This window comes from Lipotes vexillifer, unplaced genomic scaffold (genome assembly GCF_000442215.2).
Source record: "Lipotes vexillifer unplaced genomic scaffold, Lipotes_vexillifer_v1.1 scaffold299, whole genome shotgun sequence".
Classification (NCBI taxonomy): Eukaryota; Metazoa; Chordata; class Mammalia; order Artiodactyla; family Lipotidae; genus Lipotes; species Lipotes vexillifer.
In genome coordinates, this window is record NW_006784347.1 from 2,145,804 (window position 1) to 2,165,584 (window position 19,781).

Consider the following 19,781-nt stretch of genomic DNA (forward strand, 5'->3'; position numbering starts at 1 on the left):
GGGAAAGAGAGGGTGGAGCAGACTCATTCATTCATTCATTCAGCCCTGGATTATGCAGCCACCACTGGGGCCTATGCAGAAGAACCACAGGCCTTGGTCCTGCCCTTGGAGTGGGACAGGGATGAGGCCTGGGGAAGGAAGGGGATGAGCATGGGGCAAAGTCCGAGCCTTCCTATCCTCAGGGTCTGTTTGGCTGAGAAATCCAAAAAGGATGGAAATTTTTCTGCAGCCAAAGCTCCAGCCTGGGGCCAAGGGAATCTAACGGGAGTGGGTCGGGTGGGACGGCTGGTGCTCCAGCCTGGCCAGGCCTCTCCCACCTCCTCCCGGTGCTGCATCTAGGCCGGCCTCCTGCCCCCAGCCTCCACTCAAGGGGCCCCCTTCATGGCTGGGGGTGAGGCCCCTGAAGAGGAAGATGGAGAGGGTAGCCTGGAGGGGCAGAGGGCGGCTGTCAGGACAGTGGCCAGAAAACCAGGGAGGGCCTTGTGCCCAGTCGACAGAAAGGGAAACCGAGGCACCGGGCGTTAGGTTGGGCACGGCACCCATTGAGCCACTTGCCCTGCCCGTGCACCCCAACTCCCCCCCCGGGAGCAGTACTTGTTTCCCCCGTGAGAGTCCCCAGAGCCTCGGCCCCGGCTGCTGTCCAGCCCTCCTCCACCGGCTCTCCTCATAGCGAAGTTACTGCCACATTTCCCCGAGTATTTATAGCTTGGCAGGCGCTCGGCTCCCTGGTAAGTCAGTGTGCCACGCATTTGGGGGGAACAAGCTTTCAGGGCAAAGTTTATCCAGGCTCTGGTGCCAGCAGGGCCCTCGCCGATAGGGTGGGGACGGGCAGGGGGCCCTGCCCGAGCTGAAGGGTGGGCGAGGGGGCTCAGCCTGAGCTTCTGGGGGTGACCACCAGGGCCTCCCCCACCCTCGCAGGGGAGGGAACCTCAACCCAGCAGCAGGGCCCCTGCGTGGGGGAGGGGGGGGTAGCGGCTCCAGCTCCTGGCTCTCTGCTCCCCTTGAACCCAACCCTACTGGGCCCCTGACCCCTCTCCTCACCCAGACCTGGCACTTTGGCCTACACTCGGAGGTTGGGACCAGCCCTCCAGGTGGGGTCTAAACAGAAACAGATGATAATGGCAAGGACTTGGCAGGAGCTTCAAACCCAGAGGGGGTTTAAGAGAGGCCTCTTGGATTCCGGCCCTGGAGCTAGGGTGCCTCAGGTGAGAACATGCTGTCTCAGAGCGCCACCTGCTGGGGAGAGGGGACCCAGGTGGTGTTGTGGGGCAGGGGTGAAGGGAATGGCCTAGGGTATTAAGACAGGCAGGGCATGCCATAATAATTGTATTAATAGTAATAACAGTCACCCTTCACAGAGAGATGACTGTGCTTTGCACACAGCATCTCATCTAATGCTCACAGTAATACCACAAGGTAGGTACCATTACCCCATTTTATAGATGGAGAAACTGAGGCTTGGAGAGGATTTGTGCCATGTTCAAGGTCACACAAAAATGTAGAGTCATGTCTGTCTGACTCCCGATCCCTCGATCCAGGCTCTGCGACAGGCTCACCTTGCCATCCTCAGGCTCCGAGAAGGTGTCCGTTTCCTCCTCTGTGGGCATCTCCAGGTCAGACTCCTCGGAGGCGATGGGCACGTGGATGGTCAGGTAGGGGTTGTTGATGAAGTTGAGGTGGTCCAGCTCAATGCTGGGGGGAGGGTCGTCAGCCAGGCCCATGTGGTTCAGGATATGGTTGTCCTTCTTGAGGTCCTTGTTTTCATCCTCCTCGGGCGGTAGCTTCTTCTCGTCTTCTGAGACACTTTCCCCAGCCTCGCCGGCCTCGCCAGCCTCCCCAGTCCCCCCGAGGCTGAGCATGATAACCTTGGGGCTCAGGATCTTGCCATGCAGCAGCCCCACGAGGAAGGCTTTGGCGAAGCCGACACCCCACTTGATGCGCGTGATGGCGATCTGCAGGTTGTTCATCTCGCCATCCTCGTCCGAGGCCGCCAGGCTGTCGGCGCTGAAGGAGCTGAGCAGCAGGGCCAAGAAGAGGTTCAGGACCTGGGAAGCAGGGGGTGGGGGGAGACTGAGCTCAGCCTCTAGGCCCCTGAGGGTGCCACCTTCAGCCAGCACGAGGGGCCTCGGGTCTCCAGATCAGACCCACCTCATGGTGGGCTGTTAAGAGGATGTCACCTTACGGAACCCTCACAACTGCTTGTGAAGGTGAGGAGTGCTACTGTCACGCCCACTTTACAGATAGGGAAACTGAGTCTTATGCACATGATAGGACTCTGCTGACCAAGGCAGAGGCAGGGTTCAGGGAGGCTCACTGGGTGACAGGGACTCTTTCTATGACTCTGTCTTCCACCTCCACTGCCAGGGGATGTGGAACAAAAAACAGGACTCATGTCTCCAAGCTTCCAGGACTTATTGGGAGGCTGAATCTTTTGAGCCTTCTTCTCTTGTCTGGTAAATGGGTTTGTTTGTTTGTTTTTTTTCCGGTACGCGGGCCTCTCACTGTTGTGGCCTCTCCCGTTGCGGAGCACAGGCTCCGGACGCGCAGGCTCAGCGGCCATGGCTCACGGGCACAGCCGCTCCGCGGCACGTGGGATCTTCCCGGACCGGGGCACGAACCCATGTCCCCTGCATCGGCAGGCAGACTCTCAACCACTGCGCCACCAGGGAAGCCCTAAATGGGACTTTTAATAGACCCTGTGCTCCCGATACCCAGATGCATGTCCCCTGTTGCTGTAGGAGGGGCATCTCACCCACCACTGTTCACTCCCTTTTCTTCCTTTGGGGTTCCCTGCTCCACCTGGTTCTCTTCTCTTAGCCCCACTGCAAGGGACTTCAGAGGCTACTGGTCTACCCCCGTCAACTTTATTTTCCAGTGGAGACATTTACTGAGCCCCTCCCACTGTGTGTAGAAGCAAGTGGCCTCAGTTTGCCCTCCGCCTAGAGACAGACATTTGATCAGACAAATACAATGCAGTGGGTATGCACAAAGCAGAGAATGGGTTGCACGGGCTTTGAAACCAGGCTGCTTGGCTTTGAACCCCAGTTTACTAGCCGTGTGTCCTGAGGCAAGTCCTATCACTGCTCTGTGCCTCAGTTTCCTCATCTGTACAATGGCGATGGTTCCAATACCTACCTCCTCACATTGTTGTGAGGATTAAAAGGTCAATACAAGTAGGGCACACAGTAGGCACTCAAAACTTGTTGGCTGTTATGTGTGTGATAATAGAAGACTCTACAAGGCACAGGAAGGAGTGTGATTAACTCTGAGGCCAGCTCAGCATTTTATGACTGAGGAAACTGAGTCCCAGAGAGGTGGAGTGACTTGCCTGAGGACAAACAGCACAGTCAGAACTAGAACCCCGGTTTCCAATCATTGTACAACTTCAGAGGACATCATTTATTTGGACTACAGTGTGAATGGCTACCCCAGAGGCTACACAATGCAGTGGCCCTGACTTCCACCAGCTTACTCCCACCCCAGGGCAGTGAGGAGGAAGGTACAGCCTGGCTGGGGTGGGGGTCCTGTCTCCTGTCAGCCAGAGGCAGGTATTACTCTGGGGGTCTCAGGGTGGGGCTGCATGAGTGGACCTGAGGAAGTAGGGCCAACTGTACTACGCCATTTTCTACAGGACTTGAGTATCCTCAGATTTTGGAATCTGCAGGGTGTCCTGGAACCGATCCCTTGAGATACCAAGGGAGGACTGTAATGTGAATCTCCCACCCTTGGCCATCTTCTCCAAGCATCTCACTGTCTGGCCTTCACCAGTGTCCTCCAAAGTCTTTTTGTCATTGTCTTAACTGTCATGTTGACATAATATCTTTAAAATATAGGTGCATGGGCTTCCCTGGTGGCGCAGTGCTTGAGAGTCCGCCTGCCGATGCAGGAGACGCGGGTTCGTGCCCCGTTTCGGGAAGATCCCACGTGCCGCGGAGCGGCTGGGCCCGTGAGCCATGGCCGCTGAGCCTGCGCGTCCGGAGCCTGTGCTCCGCAATGGGAGAGGCCACAACAGTGAGAGGCCCGCGTACTGCAAAAAAAAAAAAAAAAAAAAAAAATATAGGGGCTTCCCTGGTGGCGCAGTGGTTGGGAGTCCGCCTGTCGATGCAGGGACGCGGTTTCGTGCCCCGGTCCGGGAAGATCCCACATGCCGTGGAGCAACTAAGCCCATGAGCCACAACTACTGAGCCTGCGCTCTAGAGCCCACAAGCCACAACTACAAAAGCCCATGCGCCTAGAGCCCGTGCTCCACAACAAGAGAAGCCACTTCAGTGAGAAGCCCGTGCACCGCAGTGAAGAGTAGCTCTCGCTCTCCGCAACCAGAGAAAGCCTGCACACAGCAACCAAGACCCAAAGCAGCCAAAAATAAAAATAAAGAAAAATTTTTTTAAAAATGTGGTCTTAAAAAAAATATATATATATATGTATATATATATATATAGTATATTGTATATCTTCTCTCTGGGAGAATGTGCTGGGGGTATTTGTCTCCACTGCCATGCCTTCTGGCTACTTTTCTGCCTTTGCCCCTCACCAAAATTTACTGGTTTTTCTTTCCCTCTCTGGCGGGAGTTGTCCAGTTGCCAGAAACACATCTGAGATGGGAATTAGCTGCTCTCTGGGTCAGCAGGGTTTGCACACGGCTCCTGCCTGGGACAGAAATAGCTGCCTCAGCCAAGGCATGGGGGCTGGGCTGGAGGGAAGGGGACTGACAGCAAGTTCCCCTGGGGGGCTCTGAGGGGTGGGTCCCCTAGGCCCTGGTCATTTCCCCTTCTTCACAGTAGCCCCGAGGAAGTGCCTGAGTGCCATGGACGCAGGGGACCCGGGTGCCCACACACCCTGGTGGGGTGCCCCGGTGCCCTCTGGCACACACTTGCTTCCATGAGGCCTGGGAGGGTGGTGGGCAGGGACAGTGCCCAAGGAGCTGGCAGTGCCGCCCCCCTTGGTCACTCCGCTTCCTTTGAGCAAAGTGGGAGAGCCACAGAGCTGGGCCGGAGAAGGGCATCAGGGTGGGCAGGTGTGTGTGTCTGTGTGTGTGACAGGAGGGTGCGGGTGGCACACACACAGAGGCAGGGCAGTGCAGTGCAGTGGTTCCAGACTCTGGGGCAAGACTGCTTGGGTTCAAATCCTGCACAGGTTACTAATCAACCTCCCTGAGACTTTGCTCGATAAAACGGCACGGCCCTCATAGAGGGTGGTGAGCATTAAGAGATCAATACCAGGAAAGTGCTCAGAATGCTGAATAAACATGAGTAGAGGTCAAGCTGTCATCGCTGGTACTGCTGATGCTAACCTCATCATTGGTACCATTGCTGCTGGTATTGACGCTATTGCTATTGGAGTTACACAGACCCAGGTTCTAGTCCAGGCTCCGTTTCACACTAGCTGTGTGGTTCTGGGCTGTGCCTCCTGGAAGCACAGAGCCAACATTACCTGCCGTACAGGGTCGTCAAGAGCATTAGGGATAATACACATAAAGCCCCTGGCACAGGAACTGGCACGTGGCAGAGCCCAACACCAGGAGTGTGATGCTGGTTGGTGATAGGTACTGTATCCGCCACTGCTCCCCCGACGCCTGTAACATTTTGACTACCCTGGCCTCTTGGGCCAAGTGCTTTGCTAAGCACTTGGACATGTGTCATGTAATCCTTACGACCACCCAGTGGAGTAGGTCACCACTCCCATCATCCCCATTTTCCAGATGAGAAAAACCGAGGCCAGAGAGAAATAACTTGCTCAAGGTTTCCCAGTCATCAAGTGGCAAAGGAGGGGCCTGAAATGTTTTTGAGTTTACACACACACAGACAGAAACCCCCTGCAGACCCTCTTAGTCACCTCCAGGCCCTTAAACTTGCCCTCACGAACTTCTACTCAGAGCCTGCTCCCACGCACCCATCCCGAATCCTGCCCCTAAGTTCTGCTGGGACATCTGCCCTCACTCTCCATCTTCCCTCACTCTCCCCACTCCCTAAGACCCCCTTCCCAGGAGCCACCAGCCTGGGTTCTGCTGTCTGGCTGTCCCTGGGGGCTTGGGAACCCCTCCCACGGTCCCCTCCGCAGTCAAGGTGACACCCCCCACCGCCAGTCCGCCCCTGCCCCCAGCTGGAGCTCAGCCGTATCTGAGAAGCGCTGACCCAGCAGCTCAAGGATTCCACAGGCCTTTGCAGAACATGGAGACATGCGTCTTCCCACCCCCTGTTGCCCGGGGCAGCGTTGGCCATCACAGGGGGCAGCTGGGCACAGCTCTCCTGGCAGGAGTGACCCCACCCCAAGAAGGGGAGGAGCAGAGTCGGCAGGGTGAGGAGAGATGCCCCCCCCCGGCCCCAGCCACAGAAATTCTGGTTAGCTGGGCCGTGGCCTCACACCCCGTTTCTCATGGGCCCCTGCACCTCCTTCCCTGCACCAGCCCCGCATACAGAAAGTGGCAGGATGGATGCAGCCCATGCCATCTCCAGATCCTCCCAACGCCCATGGCCTAATTCCTGGGAACAGAGGGTGAGAGGGTAGGAGGACAAAAGGGCCAGGAGTTCCTGGTACCAACCCCACACTGTGCCTTCTACGGTCACAGTCAATCCTCCCGGCCACCCCCTGAGGGGCCTACCATTTTTCTTCCACGTGAAGTTAGAGAACTCAGCCAACCAGAGAGCAGTGATTCGTTCAAGGTCACATAGACAGTGGAGGAGCCGGGACTGCAACATGGGTCAGTCTGACTCCAGTTATCATGTTACTTTACCCAAAACACTAGGTCTCAACAGTACTACTCGCAGTGTGGTCCCTGTACCAGAGGCAGTGACGTCACCCAGAGCTCATTAGAAATGCTGGTTCCTGGGCCACGGCTCAGAGCTGCTGCATCTGACTCTGGGGCATGGGGCCAGGAATCTAGGTTTTGAGAAACTCCCAGGTGATTCCTAAGCAGGTTAAAATTTGAGAGCCACTGAGTCAAACCATACAAAACTGCCATTTGGGGTTGGGGATAGGTAGAAAACAAGCATCGGCGGTTTCACACAGTGAATGGGAAAAGGGCCCTTCAGCGACAGCCTGATTTAAAGGAAATAAAGGCATGGACACATGTTGGACACTTGGATGTCCTGGGCAAGGGTGGGGGAGCCACCCAGCTGACCTCACTCACCACCAGGTTGCCGATGACCATGACCATGAGGAAGACGGTGAGGCACATGGCCTGGCCGGCCACCTCCATGCAGTCCCACATGGTCTCGATCCACTCCCCGCACAGGATGCGGAAGACGATGAGGAAGGAGTGGAAGAAATCGTGCATGTGCCAGCGGGGCAGGTTGCAGTCCGCGGCGATCTTGCACACGCACTCCTTGTAGCTCTTGCCGAACAGCTGCATGCCCACCACGGCGAAGATGAACACGATGATGGCCAGCACCAGCGTCAGGTTGCCCAGCGCCCCCACCGAGTTGCCGATGATCTTGATGAGCATGTTCAACGTTGGCCACGACTTGGCCAGCTTGAAGACCCGCAGCTGCCGGGCAGGGGGAGGGCAGGGGCCGGTGAGGCCCGGGGACCCCTGACCCAGCCCCAAGAGAGCCCCATCCTTATAGGAGAAAGAGTAGTTCCCTGACCAGGGATTGAACCCAGGCCCTCCGCAGCGAGAGTGCAGAGTCCTAACCACTGGACCACCAAGGAATTCCCAGAAAGAACTCTTTTGAACAGCTCAACTCCCACCCACTGAGGGATGCAAGGCCTCAGTTTACCTCTCTATTAAATGGGAATGCTCACATCCTACCACCTAATCCTCTTCGAGTGATCAGAAGAAAGAGTCCTTATCTCTTAAATATACAGGCTAAAGTATTTGCAAGTGAAATGAAATCTCGGGATTTGCTTTAAGATACTCCCCACAGAAAAACTGGGGGGGACAGATAAAACAAGAACTATAGAATGTTGACAGCTGTTGGAGCTGGGTGAAAGGTACACAGAGGTGTATCTTACCTTCTCTATACTTCTGTGGATGCATGAGAGGTCCCTATGGGGTAGTGGAAAGGATGCTAATTCGGAGTCCCAATTCCACTACTGATGAGCTTCCTGAGCCTCAGCTTTCAGCTCTGCAATATGGGTTGAAGTCCCCACCCCACTGCCACCCAAGGTCACTTAGGAGTCAAGCCCAAATGTCAGCTCCTGGGCTGTCATTTTGGTCCCCCAGCAGCTCTGTGTGATAAGGGGCAGGGCACATTTCTCCTTTTTTCCAGTAAGAAAGGTTCTAAGAGGCAGAGTGGTGACCAAAGGGCAGAGGGGGCCTTACTTCCAGCCCTCTGGCTTCTCGGTGGTTTCTCCTCCCTCCCCCCAGGCATCCTCACCACACCCTTCCCCAGCCCAGGTGCCAGGGCCTCACGCACCAGACGGAAGGAGCGGAGCACCGACAGCCCCTGCACGTTGGCCAGGCCCAGTTCCACCAGGCTGAGGGTGACAATGATACTGTCGAAGATGTTCCAGCCCTGCTGGAAGTACTCATAGGGGTCCATGGCGATGAGCTTCAGCACCATCTCTGCTGTGAAGATGCCTGTGAAGACCTGCAGGGTGGGGTGCAGCCCCCGTCACAGAGCCTCAGGGGCACAGGACCTCGGGAGTCTCCCACCCCACTCCCACCTCCAGGGCTCGAGGGGAGGGTGACAGAGCCCTGGGGGTGCAGGCAGTGGTACCCACGGCCCACAGATGTGTGTATGTGAGTGAGTGAGGAGCGGAAGGACCATGCCACAGGACAGAGTGGGAACCACTCAGACACCGGGGCCCGTCCATTCCTGGCCTTGTGACTGTTGGCCTGTCACGTGACTTCCTGGGGCCTCAGCCCAATCGTAATAATATTCAACACTCATAGAGCATGCTGTGGTTCACACTATGACCTTATCGGTAATCCAACCTCTGCGAGGTTGGGAGGAATGATCACGCTCATCCCAGAAATGAGAAACTGAGGCTCAGAGAGGTCAGCAGCAAGCTGTCGGTCACACTGACCACATAGAAGCATGTCTCAAACCAGGTCTTGGGGTGCTTAGTCCAGTCTCCTGTCCCTACACCCTACAGCCTCTCTACCCTGGTTGGCTGGGGTCCAAGGACCCGGAAAATCTTGGTGGCTCTGGAAGTCTAAGGCAGGGCCCAAAAGAGGATGAAGCAGAGGATCAGTGAGAAGCCAGAGCTGAGCCCCCAGAGCCCTGGACTTGTCTGAGAGCTGCAGAACCTCTAAAAGCTCCCTGGGCACGGTCCCCCTCCTGCCGGGCACCAGCTGCCCCAGGTCCACAGCCTGCCCGGGCACATGCTGAGCCCCGCCCAGGAGCTGTCCCTGCCCGTAGCAGGTGCCCAGACAGCAGCAGAGTGTGGGCAGGGGGTGGGCAGGCGGCGGGCTGGGCCCATCACACACACCCCAGCAGCTGCACCGCAGGTCCAGAGCACACCCTTGCTCCTCCAGCCCGGCCTGGCCATGGCCGGCTCGGGCATCTCCGTGGGGTGGACGTGCCTGCCTCGCGGGCTGGGGAGTCCAGGGTCTGATTCCTGTGTCACCCACCCAGTCCTCGTCCTGCCCCAGGCCCCAAATCTGACTCTTCCTGGGCTCGCCACGCCTCAGGGGAGGGGAAGTATCTTGCCCATTCACCATCCTGGAAAGATTGCAAAGGCAACTGGGAAGGGTGGGGCTGGACTGGAGGAGGAGGCAGCTTTTCCCCTTTGTCAGGCTCCACAGGGGCTGGCAACGAGGTGATAATGCTCCTAATGGGCAGGGATAAGCAGGCGGATCAGTGTGTGTCAACAATAGCAGAGCAGAAAGGGCTGGAGAGGGGAGCTGGCCTGGCCATGCTGGAGAAATGGCAGCGGGCAGGGGGGCTCAGGGCTGGGGGACTATGCCCTGGGGCCTCCAGGGTGAGCTGGGGCCTCTTGAGCCTGGGTGCCCATGGCTCTATGCCCCCACTTCCAGGTCCCTTGGTCGCTCTTAGGCCCACAACAACCTCTGAAAGTGGAGAGACTTGCCATCCAGCCACCCCCATACCTCTGTGCTCTCACTCCCCCATCTCTGCCTCCAGGGCATGGCCTGGACCCCAAAGCCCCTGAAATCCTGATCATAAGAGGTCAAGCACCTCATCCCCATTCTATCTGCCCCCAAGTACCCTAAAACCCAAATTCCACATCCCATGGATCACCCCATGTACATCCCTGGTACATCAACTCATGCCCCCATATACCCATATGCTGGGAAAATAACCCCAGCCTGTCCCCTTATGCCCCCTAATCGTGCCGCATATTTCCACACAGCCCGTCGGGCCCTGTGGCCCCTCTCCTGTCCTGCACAGGAAGGACAGCCTCTCCCTCGTCCGCTCCCTACCAGGTTGCCCACGTTGAGCACTCTGTCAAATTGCTCCGTCATGGGGTAATGCTCCATGGCCATGAAGAGGGTGTTGAGCACAATGCAGATGGTGATGCCCAGGTCCACGAAGGGGTCCATGACGATCAAGTGGACAATATTCTTGAACTTCATCCACGGGGTGCAGCAGTTCCATATGAGCACTTTCTGGGAACACTTGTACCACCATGGTGGGCACTTCTGGTGGGCCTCTTCCAGCTCTGGGAGTAGGGTGGAAACAGATACCTGACGAGGATCCCCCCATCACGTGCTCCTTCCTCCACCTAGATCTTTGGTCCCACCTTCCAAGCCCCGCCCCCTGGAGCATCACACCTCAAGCCCTGCCCCCTCGGGGAGGCCTACTCCAAGCCCCGCCTCTCAGTGGGTCACCCTCAAGACCCATCCCTCTAGACGCTGCCCACATGGCCCCACCCCTCAGTGCCCCGCCCCGCAGCACACTGTCCCTTAGCTGACCCTCCAAAAGCCATACCCTCAGCAGCCTTACCCCAAGCTCCTCTCTCCCAGTGTTCTACTTCAGCTCCGCCTTCCTGGAGCTCCCCAGCCCCCAACGCGATGGGGTGACTCCCATCCTCTGCCTACAGCCCAGGGCTGCGATCTCGGCTGGGGAGGGGCCCGAGGGCCCCCAGGGCCCCCAGGGAGAGGTGGGAGGCCACTGCAGGGGGCTGGGTCCCAATTCCACCTGCTGCTGGCCAGCACCACTCAGGAGCAAACCATGGTTCCCCCCGAGGGCTCTCCCTCTCACTGCCAGTGTGCCGGCCCCTCCAGACTGCCCCCAGCCAGGGTAGCTTTCTGGAAACATCCCCTGTTCTTGCCACTCCAGCTCTAAACCCCTGGGGCTCCATAAGGCCCATGGGTGACGCTCTTTCTCCTCCTGGTCTTCCAGGCCTCTGCTGCCCATGGGGGTTCTCAGCCTGGGCGTGCTCTCATTTAATTACCACCGGAAATGGATGAGGTAAGTATATTAGTGGCCCCACGTCATAGATGAGGAAAGAGGACTGGAGCCGGAGGCAGCCCCACAGACACCTGGGTTTGAGTGCGTGATTGGGACACCCCAGAGGTTGGGGGCGGCTGAGCCGCACCCCCATCCAAGAATTAGTAAACCAGACCTCTCAAAGGCTGCAGATTCTGCTCTGGCAGCAACACCCCTACCCCCAACCCGGGTGCTACTGCAGGTGCCCCAAACCGTATCTGAGGCCCCAAACTTCCCACCACAGTCCCAGCAAGGACAGCGTTGAGTGACCTCCTCGGCCAGCCCTGCCCAGCGTTCGCTGGGGCATTCTCTGGCAGGGCACACAGACACCTGGATGCCCGTCACACAAGGTCAGCTGGGATGGGGCCCTCTAGAGGTTTGCAAAGTCCTCCAAGTCCTTCCTGGCACAAGGCGAGACACCTGGGGAGGGGGCCCGATCCCTTCTATGTCAGATTTCCTTGCATCTCCCTCCCTTGCTTCCCCCTTTCCTCCTCCTCCCTCCCTCTCATCCATCCACACACCCATGTCTCTTCCCATTCATTAATCTTTCAGCCCACCCACCCAACCATCCATCCATCCATCCACCCATCTGTATGTCTATCCACCCTCTCCTCGTTTCCTTATCCTAGTGTCCCACTGAGGCCTGGGGGGCAGCACAGGGATTTGGGGGAGTCTGTGACTCTATCTGGGCAGAGGGACCTTTGATGTTTAACTTTTACCGAGAAGATATTTGAGGAACAGGATCTCCAGTTTCCGGAACATTGGGCCTTCCAGGTTCGTATTATTATCCTGTCCTTCCCCATTGTCTTGGCAGCCCCCTAGTTCCCGCCACAGCCTGGCCTTGCAGCCAGAATTGGGCCAGGGTAAGCCAGGACTATATTTATCACAGCCATTTCTTCGATGCCAATATTAAGTTACTGTCCTGAAGCTGGGCCCAGCCAGGCCCTCCCGGCCCCCACCCCGGGAGCCCAAGTGGCCTGATGGGCAGGACAGGCAGAGTAGGGTGGGTATGCGGATGCCAGGCACTCACCTTCCATAGCATCTGAGATGCCGCTGTCTGCGCTGCAGCTGGGTCTTGGGGGCCCCTTCTCCCCGGCCGATGTGTCCAGGCTGCCGTTGCAGTCTTTGCCGTGGGCTGGGTCCTCGTCTGCCTCCCTACCTTCCAGCGCCTGAGCGGCCTTGGCCTGTGGACGAGCAAGGGTGATGGACATAAAGTCCATCGCTGAGCCATGGGGATGGACGAATGGACTCTCAGAGCATCTTCCTGAGTCTTTCAGGCTGGGGGCCCCTCTTTTTGGCCTGCACCCAGCTTACTGTGGGCAGGGGCGGCAACCTCTGTGGTGGTAGGGTGACAGGGTAGGGACCAAAGCGACTGAGGACACACATCCTGAAGACCCTTCACTCTCTGAAGCCTTGACTGACCCTGCACTTCATGAGATGATGGGTAAATGTACAGCTGCTCCCTGGGGCCTCATCAGGACCCACCTCTCCCTCAGCCTCGACCCGTACGCTGCCCATAAAGAATCATAAAACCATAGGAATCTGAGCTGGGAGGCTACGTCAGGTTTAACTACTCCAGATTCCTTGTTATATATGGGGAAACTGAGGCGCTGAGCTGAGAAATACTCTTTCTACTGCTTGCATGCCTCCCACCCCACCAAAGCTCCAGCCTGGGCCTTCTGTTCCCCGCCCTCTGCCTCGCAGCCCCCACCCCATGCCTCCCTCCCCCGACCCCGCTCAGCCTGCCCAGGAGCACCCAGGCTGAGGGGCAGGGAGATCCCTGGGTCCTCGGCCTCCTCTCCGAGTCCAGACCTTCCCCAGCTCCTCCTGCTGCTTCTTGAATTTCTCCAGCATCTGCTGAAACGCTTCTTCTTTCTCCTGATTCTCGGCCAAGGTGGCCTCGTTCTGCTCAGCGTATGCCATGGCCACCACCGCCAGGATCAGGTTGATGAGGTAGAAGGAGCCCAGGAAAATGATGACCACAAAGAAGATCATGTAGGTCTTGCCGGCTGCTCGAAGGGTCTGGGAGTGGGGGAGGGAGAGAAAGCGCCACATGGCACCCGCCTGCTTTCACCCACACCCATCTCCATACATCCATCGCCCAGATAGGTAAACAGAGAGGGTCCTTCGCAGAGCCAGGCACTTTGAGGGCTTTTGAGGCAAGGTATGGCCACCCTTGGCAGGCTAAGCCGCATTCTGGGGTGCTTCAAAGTATGTACTCAGGACCCAGACCTTCCTGGTCTCCTGGCTCAGAAAGCCCAGAGGACCTCAGCCAGACATCTTGAGATCAGAGAACCAGGATAAAAATTGGTGAACATGGGCTTTGGGATCAGCTTGAATCCTAGCTTTCCCATAGTGCCTGGCATCTAGTAAGAGCTCAGCAAACAGTGGAAGGTAAATAATTGTGTATGGGCAGAGTTGGAGTCTAAGCTGCCCTACCGGTTACTGTGAGGCCTGGGAGTCTGTGCCCGGCTCAGATCTCAGCTCTTAAGACAAATGAGGAAAAGGAAGAAAGGGCTGAGGCTCAGATCTGGGCAGGTACCTAGCGTCAGAGGGCTCTGAGAACCCGTATGTAGGGGCATTTAGGGGGTACCACGGAGGGGACAGCCTTGTTAGGGGTCCCACCAAGCCCGGAGCAGGCTGTGGAGACGGAGGGAGGCAGCCATGGGGCTGAGGGGCAGGGCGGGGGGCCGCTGTACCAGCTGGAAGAGGTTCTCCCAATAGTCCTGTGTCATGAGGCGGAAGAGAGCCAGGAAGGCCCAGCTGAAGGTGTCATAGCTGGTGTAGCCATAGTTGGGGTTCCGCCCGGCCTTGATGCACTCGTAACCCTCAGGGCAGCGCCTGGGGATAGGATGGGGGCTGGTTTTAGGGAGAAAGGAGAGCTCCAGCCAGGAGATAGATGGGGGGATCCCAAGAGAAAAATATCCTTCCGTCTTGTCTGCATCCCGAAAAATGGAAAGTGTTCCCCCCGTGCCCATGAATTTTCTTTACGTTTCCATCCACCCCAGGTTCTCATCCCTAGTCATCCCCCATCTTCTGACAACCCTGGGACATCTGCTCTCCACCCCCCCCCACCCCCACCACCAGTGTCACTCACCCAGCATCGCTGCTGTTCCCACAGAGCAGGGCGTCATTGGAGCCTTCCAGGAAATAGAAGTTCCCTTTGGGAGTCAGAGGCCACAAAGGAAACATGTCACCACATGGACACTGTGGGCACAGTACCCACTGTGCACCTGTGGACACATCTGTGTGGACCACACGCACCAAATGGATGCTCTCTGGGTGCCCCTTCCCTCTCCTTTAAGGGCAGCTCCAAGCTCCAAGGTCTCTGGGTAGATACATTTTGCTGTCAGCTCAGTGCCTAGTGTGGGGTGCAGCAGGGGCACAGAGGGATACGGGGTGGGGGACATGCATGTGTGTGGATGGTGCTACCATGTGCCTGTGCAGGACCCTCAACTGAAGGGGGGATGCGGCTAGAATCCAGGATGCCAGGTTGAAGGAGGGGTACCATTTTCTCAGCTGCCAGAAGGCGCAGTGTGATGTAACAGTGGCTTTGTGAGAACGTTGCCTCGTGCGTGTGAGGCTATGAAGTCTGGGTATGTGAATAGGATGCGGGGGCCTGGTGGTGGCCCTGCCAGGGTGCGAGCATGTGGTGTGATGGAGAACAAGGAGTACGTAGGTTAGGGACTATGCACTGCTGCTTTTTACAGCCAAAGCTTTAGGATTTTCAAAGCAATTTGGCATTTGTTGTCACACAGACCCTCTGAGAAAGGTATTGTTGTCTCCATCTTACAGGTAAAGATTCTGAGGGAGGGGGAGATGAAGTGACTTGTCAGAGGTTACCCCAGCTGGTAAGTGATGGATTTGCACTCAGGTCTTCCGCATGCTCTTTGTCTCACAAGAGGCTGCCATCGGGGCTGGGAAAGACCCCACTGGCCTCCCGACCCTCCATTCTTACCTTCGTCATTGATGTAGGCATCCCAGTCAAAGGTGGAGTTGCTGGCCCAGCTCTCCTGGCCGTTCCAGGTGTCATTGCCATACCACGTGGTGTTGGTGTCATTGAAGGGCGGGGGCCAGCGCACACACTTCTGCCGCAGGTTTCCCATGAAGAGCTGCAGCCCCACCAGGGCAAAGACACTCAGGCAGAAGACGGTGAGTATCATCACATCTGACAGCTTTTTCACCGACTGGATCAGGGCTCCCACGATGGTCTTCAGCCCTGATCACAGGGAGGGTGAGAGCTTGGGGCTGGGCAGGGCAGGGGGTAACCCACCCACTCAGCCCCTCCGAGCCTCTGCCTACTCCACCTCCTTCAAGCCCGGACTTACTTGGGGCACTGCTTGCCCGAAGCCTTCCCAAATTAGCCCCATCCTTCTCTGGTTACAACCTCCATCTGGAGCCTTGAATGGCCACCGAATCTCAGCCACTAGACAAGGGACTACGAAGACTTCACAGTGTGTTGCCCCAACTCGGAGAGCGACACCCAGTCACACAGTGGAGCTTAATACGTCGCTACGTCAGCACTCCCGAAGCGTGTTCCTTAGAACGCTCATCTCGCAAGCTGTGCCCTTAACAAAAGGGGTTCAAACACGTTTGGGGAAGGCTGAGCTCTGCAGCGCCCTCTTGGAGGGTCCTTGTGTAGATTAGCCTATCAAAGGCTCGGAAAAGTCCTACAGAAACAAAAACTTTAATGCCACGTTTCACCTTATTTGACACAGAACCCTTTCTCTCTCTCTTTTTTTTTCTTTAATAAATTTATTTATTTATTTATTTTTGGCTCCGTTGGGTCTTCGTTGCTACGCGCGGGCTTGCGGGCTTCTCACTGCGGCGGCTTCTCTCGTTGCGGAGCACGGGCTCTAGGCGCGCGGGCTTCAGTAGTTGTGGCTCGCAGACTGTAGAGCGCAGGCTCAGTAGTTGTGGCGCACGGGCTTAGTTGCTCCGGGGCATGTGGGATCTTCCTGGACCAGGGCTCAAACCCGTGTCCCCTGCGTTGGCAGGTGGATTCTCAACCGCTGTGCCACCAGGGAAGCCCCCTTTCTCTTTCAGTGCCTGTTAACACCCAAGGAACAGCAGGGTTCACTCTGAGAAGCTCTAGGCTGACTCTGCAATATTGCATTCCACTCCTCTGGACGGTCAAAGGCATAGCCAAATCGTATGGAATTCCAGGCTCAGATTCCATCGTTTATAGAAGGACCATAAATTCTTCCTTGGGCCTAATCAGTGTGTCTCTTGCTTCAATATGAGTTTATTTCTTTTTCTTATCTTGGTATGAAAACAGATGCTCAGCAGTCTCCTCATAAAAGCCCTCTGAACTCTGAGGATGCTGGAAGCATGGCACCGAGGGAAGGTATTGTGGCCTTGACTCAGGGGCCAACGTGCCGTGTGGCCTTCAGTAAGTTCTTCCCTCCTGGGGTCCCTCCTTCCTCAACTGCAATTCACGAGGGCTTTGGACTAGAGGAAAACTAAGGTATTTTCTAGCACTAAGACTTCACAATTTCCCCTCCTCCCAGAGTCTGTTCTCCATGCCTTTTCAGATCATCTTTCTTTCCTTTAATGAACCTTCTTCAGTTTCTCCACATGCTTTTTTGAGGGTCCAGATGATCCAGATTCTAGTTATTTCATGTTTCTTGATGCATTACTTTGGAATTGCCCTGGCCTGATTGCTCAGTGGATATGTGGCGTGTTCATTATTGAGCCCACAGGGCTGGGACTTTCCATCACTGATTCTCTGTGTCTCTCTCAGGTGGAGGTCTCTGCTCTGCCCAGTCTGCTTATTTTATTGAATACACATACCCTGTGTCAGGCATTGTTCTAAGCACCTTATTGCTATCAAGGCTTTGAATTCTCATAACAACCGGATGGGTGGTACTGTTATTATCCACATTTCACAGATACGGAAATTGAGGCAGACAGGGAAGCCACTTACCCAAGGTCAAAGTTAGGAAGTGGTGGAGGTGGGAATTGAACCCAGGCAGCCTGGCTCCAGAATCTGTGCTCTAACCACCTTGCTATGCTGCCTCTCAAAACTCATCCTCCCACCTGGGGACCCTTCTCCTCTCTGGCCACAGGGGCCCCTCTGTGTCCAGGCTTTGGTGTGGGTCCTACACCACCTGGGAGGGTTGTGACCCTGAGTCACAGAACTTGAGTGCCTGGTTCCAGGCCTGGGTGAGGGGGGAGGCCTGATGGCCTGGGCAGAGGGTCCCTGCTCCTCCCCAGTACCTGGGATGACTGTGATGGTTTTCAGGGCCCGCAGCACCCGGAAGGTTCTCAGGGCTGAGATGTTGCCCAAGTCCACAAACTCCGTCAGGTACCTGGGTGGGGAGGTTGGGGCGAGGGCTGTGTCAGAGCCGGGGGTGGGCGGTAGGGCAGAGGTCACAGGTTCTCCAGGCCCAGAATGAGGATTCCCAAGGAATCCTTGTAGTTGGGGTTACCGTGGAGTTGCGGGGGGACAGGTCAGGCACAGCAAGTTTCCTATCGGGGCCTGAGAGGTGGGGAAGACAGTGCAGGAGCTTTGCTGAGGAGTGGGGTTAGCAAGGGTAGCCCAGCTCTCCCGGGTGGGGACCCGTGGGACTAGGGCTCAGGGCCGCTGTGTGTGGTCATATGTGCTATGTGTAGGGGCACCGGGACAGACTCCCAGCCAGACCCCGGGAATGGCAGCTCCTAGAATTGTGCAGCCCGCTATCTGCAAGCTGGACCCACAGCCCTGCGGTCCACCCTCTGAGGCCTGGCCCCCTCCCCTCACCCTCATCAGCCTCAGGACGCCCTCGGGGCCCTGCTCACGCCATCATGATGACGCTGAAGTCCAGCCAGTTCCAGGGGTCCCGGAGGAATGTGAAGTCTTCGATGCAAAAGCCTCGGGCCAGGATCTTGATGAGGGACTCAAAGGTGTAGATCCCTGTGAAGGTGTACCTGGCAGGGAGAGGGCCGACCAGGGCCAGCCATGTTACGCCTGGGCCGGGGTGTGGGTGGCAGTGATGGACCTCCTGGGAAGGAGGGCACAGAAATGACATATGCCACCCAGGGGCTGAGGACATTGGTGAGAGTGACAGTGTGTGCCATTCCAGGGACTTAAGGAGTTTGTTGATGGGGGTGGCAGTGACAGTGTTTGTCTCCCTGGAAGACAAGAGCAGTTTCACTCTGGGCATCCTCAGAGTGCACACCTGGGATGGGCAGACACCTGGGACCGGGGGAACGGGGGAGGGGGAGACTTACTCCACATGCTTAGACCAGGAAGGCGGGTCGCTCATGGTCATGAACACGCAGTTGGTCAAGATGGTGATCATGATGAACATGCTGAACAGCGTTGGGGGGAGAGTCAAGGAAAGTGAGGGAGCAGGTGGGAGGGGAGGTAGAAAGAGGGCCTCCTGCCCACCCCCGACCCCTCCCTGCCTTTCCCTGCCCCTGTGCTCGCCCCACTCAGGCAGGATATGAGTGGATGAGCACCTTGATGGCGCAGCATCTGAGGGTGCTAAAGGGGCTCAGCATGTAGAGAGCAGGTGTGGCAGAGAAGCGGAAGATGGCCTTGCCCTTGTTGAGCACGATGAATGTCTGCGGCAGGGAGAGAGCTGTGAGGCCTGGGACAGGCAGACAGCTTGACAATGGACAGACAGGTGGAGGGAAGCCTCCCAGGCCCGGACCTTCTTGTCACTGTAGTAGGGATCCAGGTCCTCCAGGGGGATGCCAATGACCTCCGGCGGGGGGTCCCCATAGATAAGGGGCAGGCTCTTGCCAGCCTCCAGGTCACTGCACGGCTTCTGTTCGGGCTCCTCAATCTCCATCTGCTTGTTCCGCTGCTGCCGGGCCTCCTCCTCCATCACCCGCCGTTCTATGGCTGCCTGGGACTCCCGGGTGAAGGGGCGCAGGCTCTCAGGGCCCAGAGGCACCACCGTGGGCAGAGATGAGTTGGCCATCCTCGCATCCTGGGCTCAGGGGCCAGCAGGGCGGCAGACAGCTGGGACAGCTGCAGCGTGCAGCCCCCGGGGTGCTGGGCGGTCACCCCGCCCTGGGCCTGCTGTCCGCTACTCACCTCCTGCCTGACCAGGGGCCAGGGCGGGGAGGTCGGCGTGCAGGCCCTTTTGGGGCTGGGAGATGTGCCTGCAGGGCCCAGGTGCTGCTGCACAGGTGCTGGACACAAGAGCATCACCCCCAAGCCCCGCACCACACTCTCCCCAGCAAGGGCTTGGCTGCCCTCTGGACTGACAGCAAACCAACCAGATCCTCTTCCGCCTTCGAGACTTGGGGCCAATGCCCCAGTGCCTTCAACCGCCTCCTGGTCCCAAGTTCTGGGGACTGTGTGGTTTCAGCCTATGGGGACAGAGAAAACCACAGCTGGCTATGCCCATGTGACCTCTATCCAGCAGTGAGGCAGAAAGGAATCAGATGTGAAATGTGAGGGTGGATTGAGGATGGACCGAGGTGAGGGGCCTGATGGGGTCAGCCTAAAGCAGG

The 19,781-nt window shown here is 57.2% G+C and overlaps 1 protein-coding gene and 1 non-coding gene across 2 annotated transcripts in view; both read right to left on the reverse strand.

Moving 5' to 3' along the window:
• Positions 1–19,243, reverse strand: part of SCN4A (sodium voltage-gated channel alpha subunit 4) — a 27,910-nt gene extending 8,667 nt beyond the window's left edge. Inside the window, exons 1-14 of the mRNA XM_007456772.1 lie at positions 18,971–19,243; positions 18,763–18,881; positions 18,546–18,635; positions 18,114–18,242; positions 17,553–17,644; positions 15,292–15,552; positions 14,431–14,494; positions 14,033–14,174; positions 13,146–13,355; positions 12,364–12,517; positions 10,325–10,563; positions 8,355–8,528; positions 7,127–7,483; positions 1,557–2,045 (exon numbers count right to left, since the gene is read on the reverse strand). Of these exons, the coding sequence (XP_007456834.1) occupies positions 1,557–2,045; positions 7,127–7,483; positions 8,355–8,528; positions 10,325–10,563; positions 12,364–12,517; positions 13,146–13,355; positions 14,033–14,174; positions 14,431–14,494; positions 15,292–15,552; positions 17,553–17,644; positions 18,114–18,242; positions 18,546–18,635; positions 18,763–18,881; positions 18,971–19,243 (2,793 nt within the window). The remainder of the gene's footprint in view (positions 1–1,556; positions 2,046–7,126; positions 7,484–8,354; positions 8,529–10,324; positions 10,564–12,363; positions 12,518–13,145; positions 13,356–14,032; positions 14,175–14,430; positions 14,495–15,291; positions 15,553–17,552; positions 17,645–18,113; positions 18,243–18,545; positions 18,636–18,762; positions 18,882–18,970) is intronic.
• On the reverse strand, positions 7,575–7,647 carry TRNAE-CUC (transfer RNA glutamic acid (anticodon CUC)). Its single transcript has one exon. It is a non-coding gene; the product is annotated as a tRNA-Glu (tRNA).
• Positions 19,244–19,781: the final 538 nt, after the last annotated feature.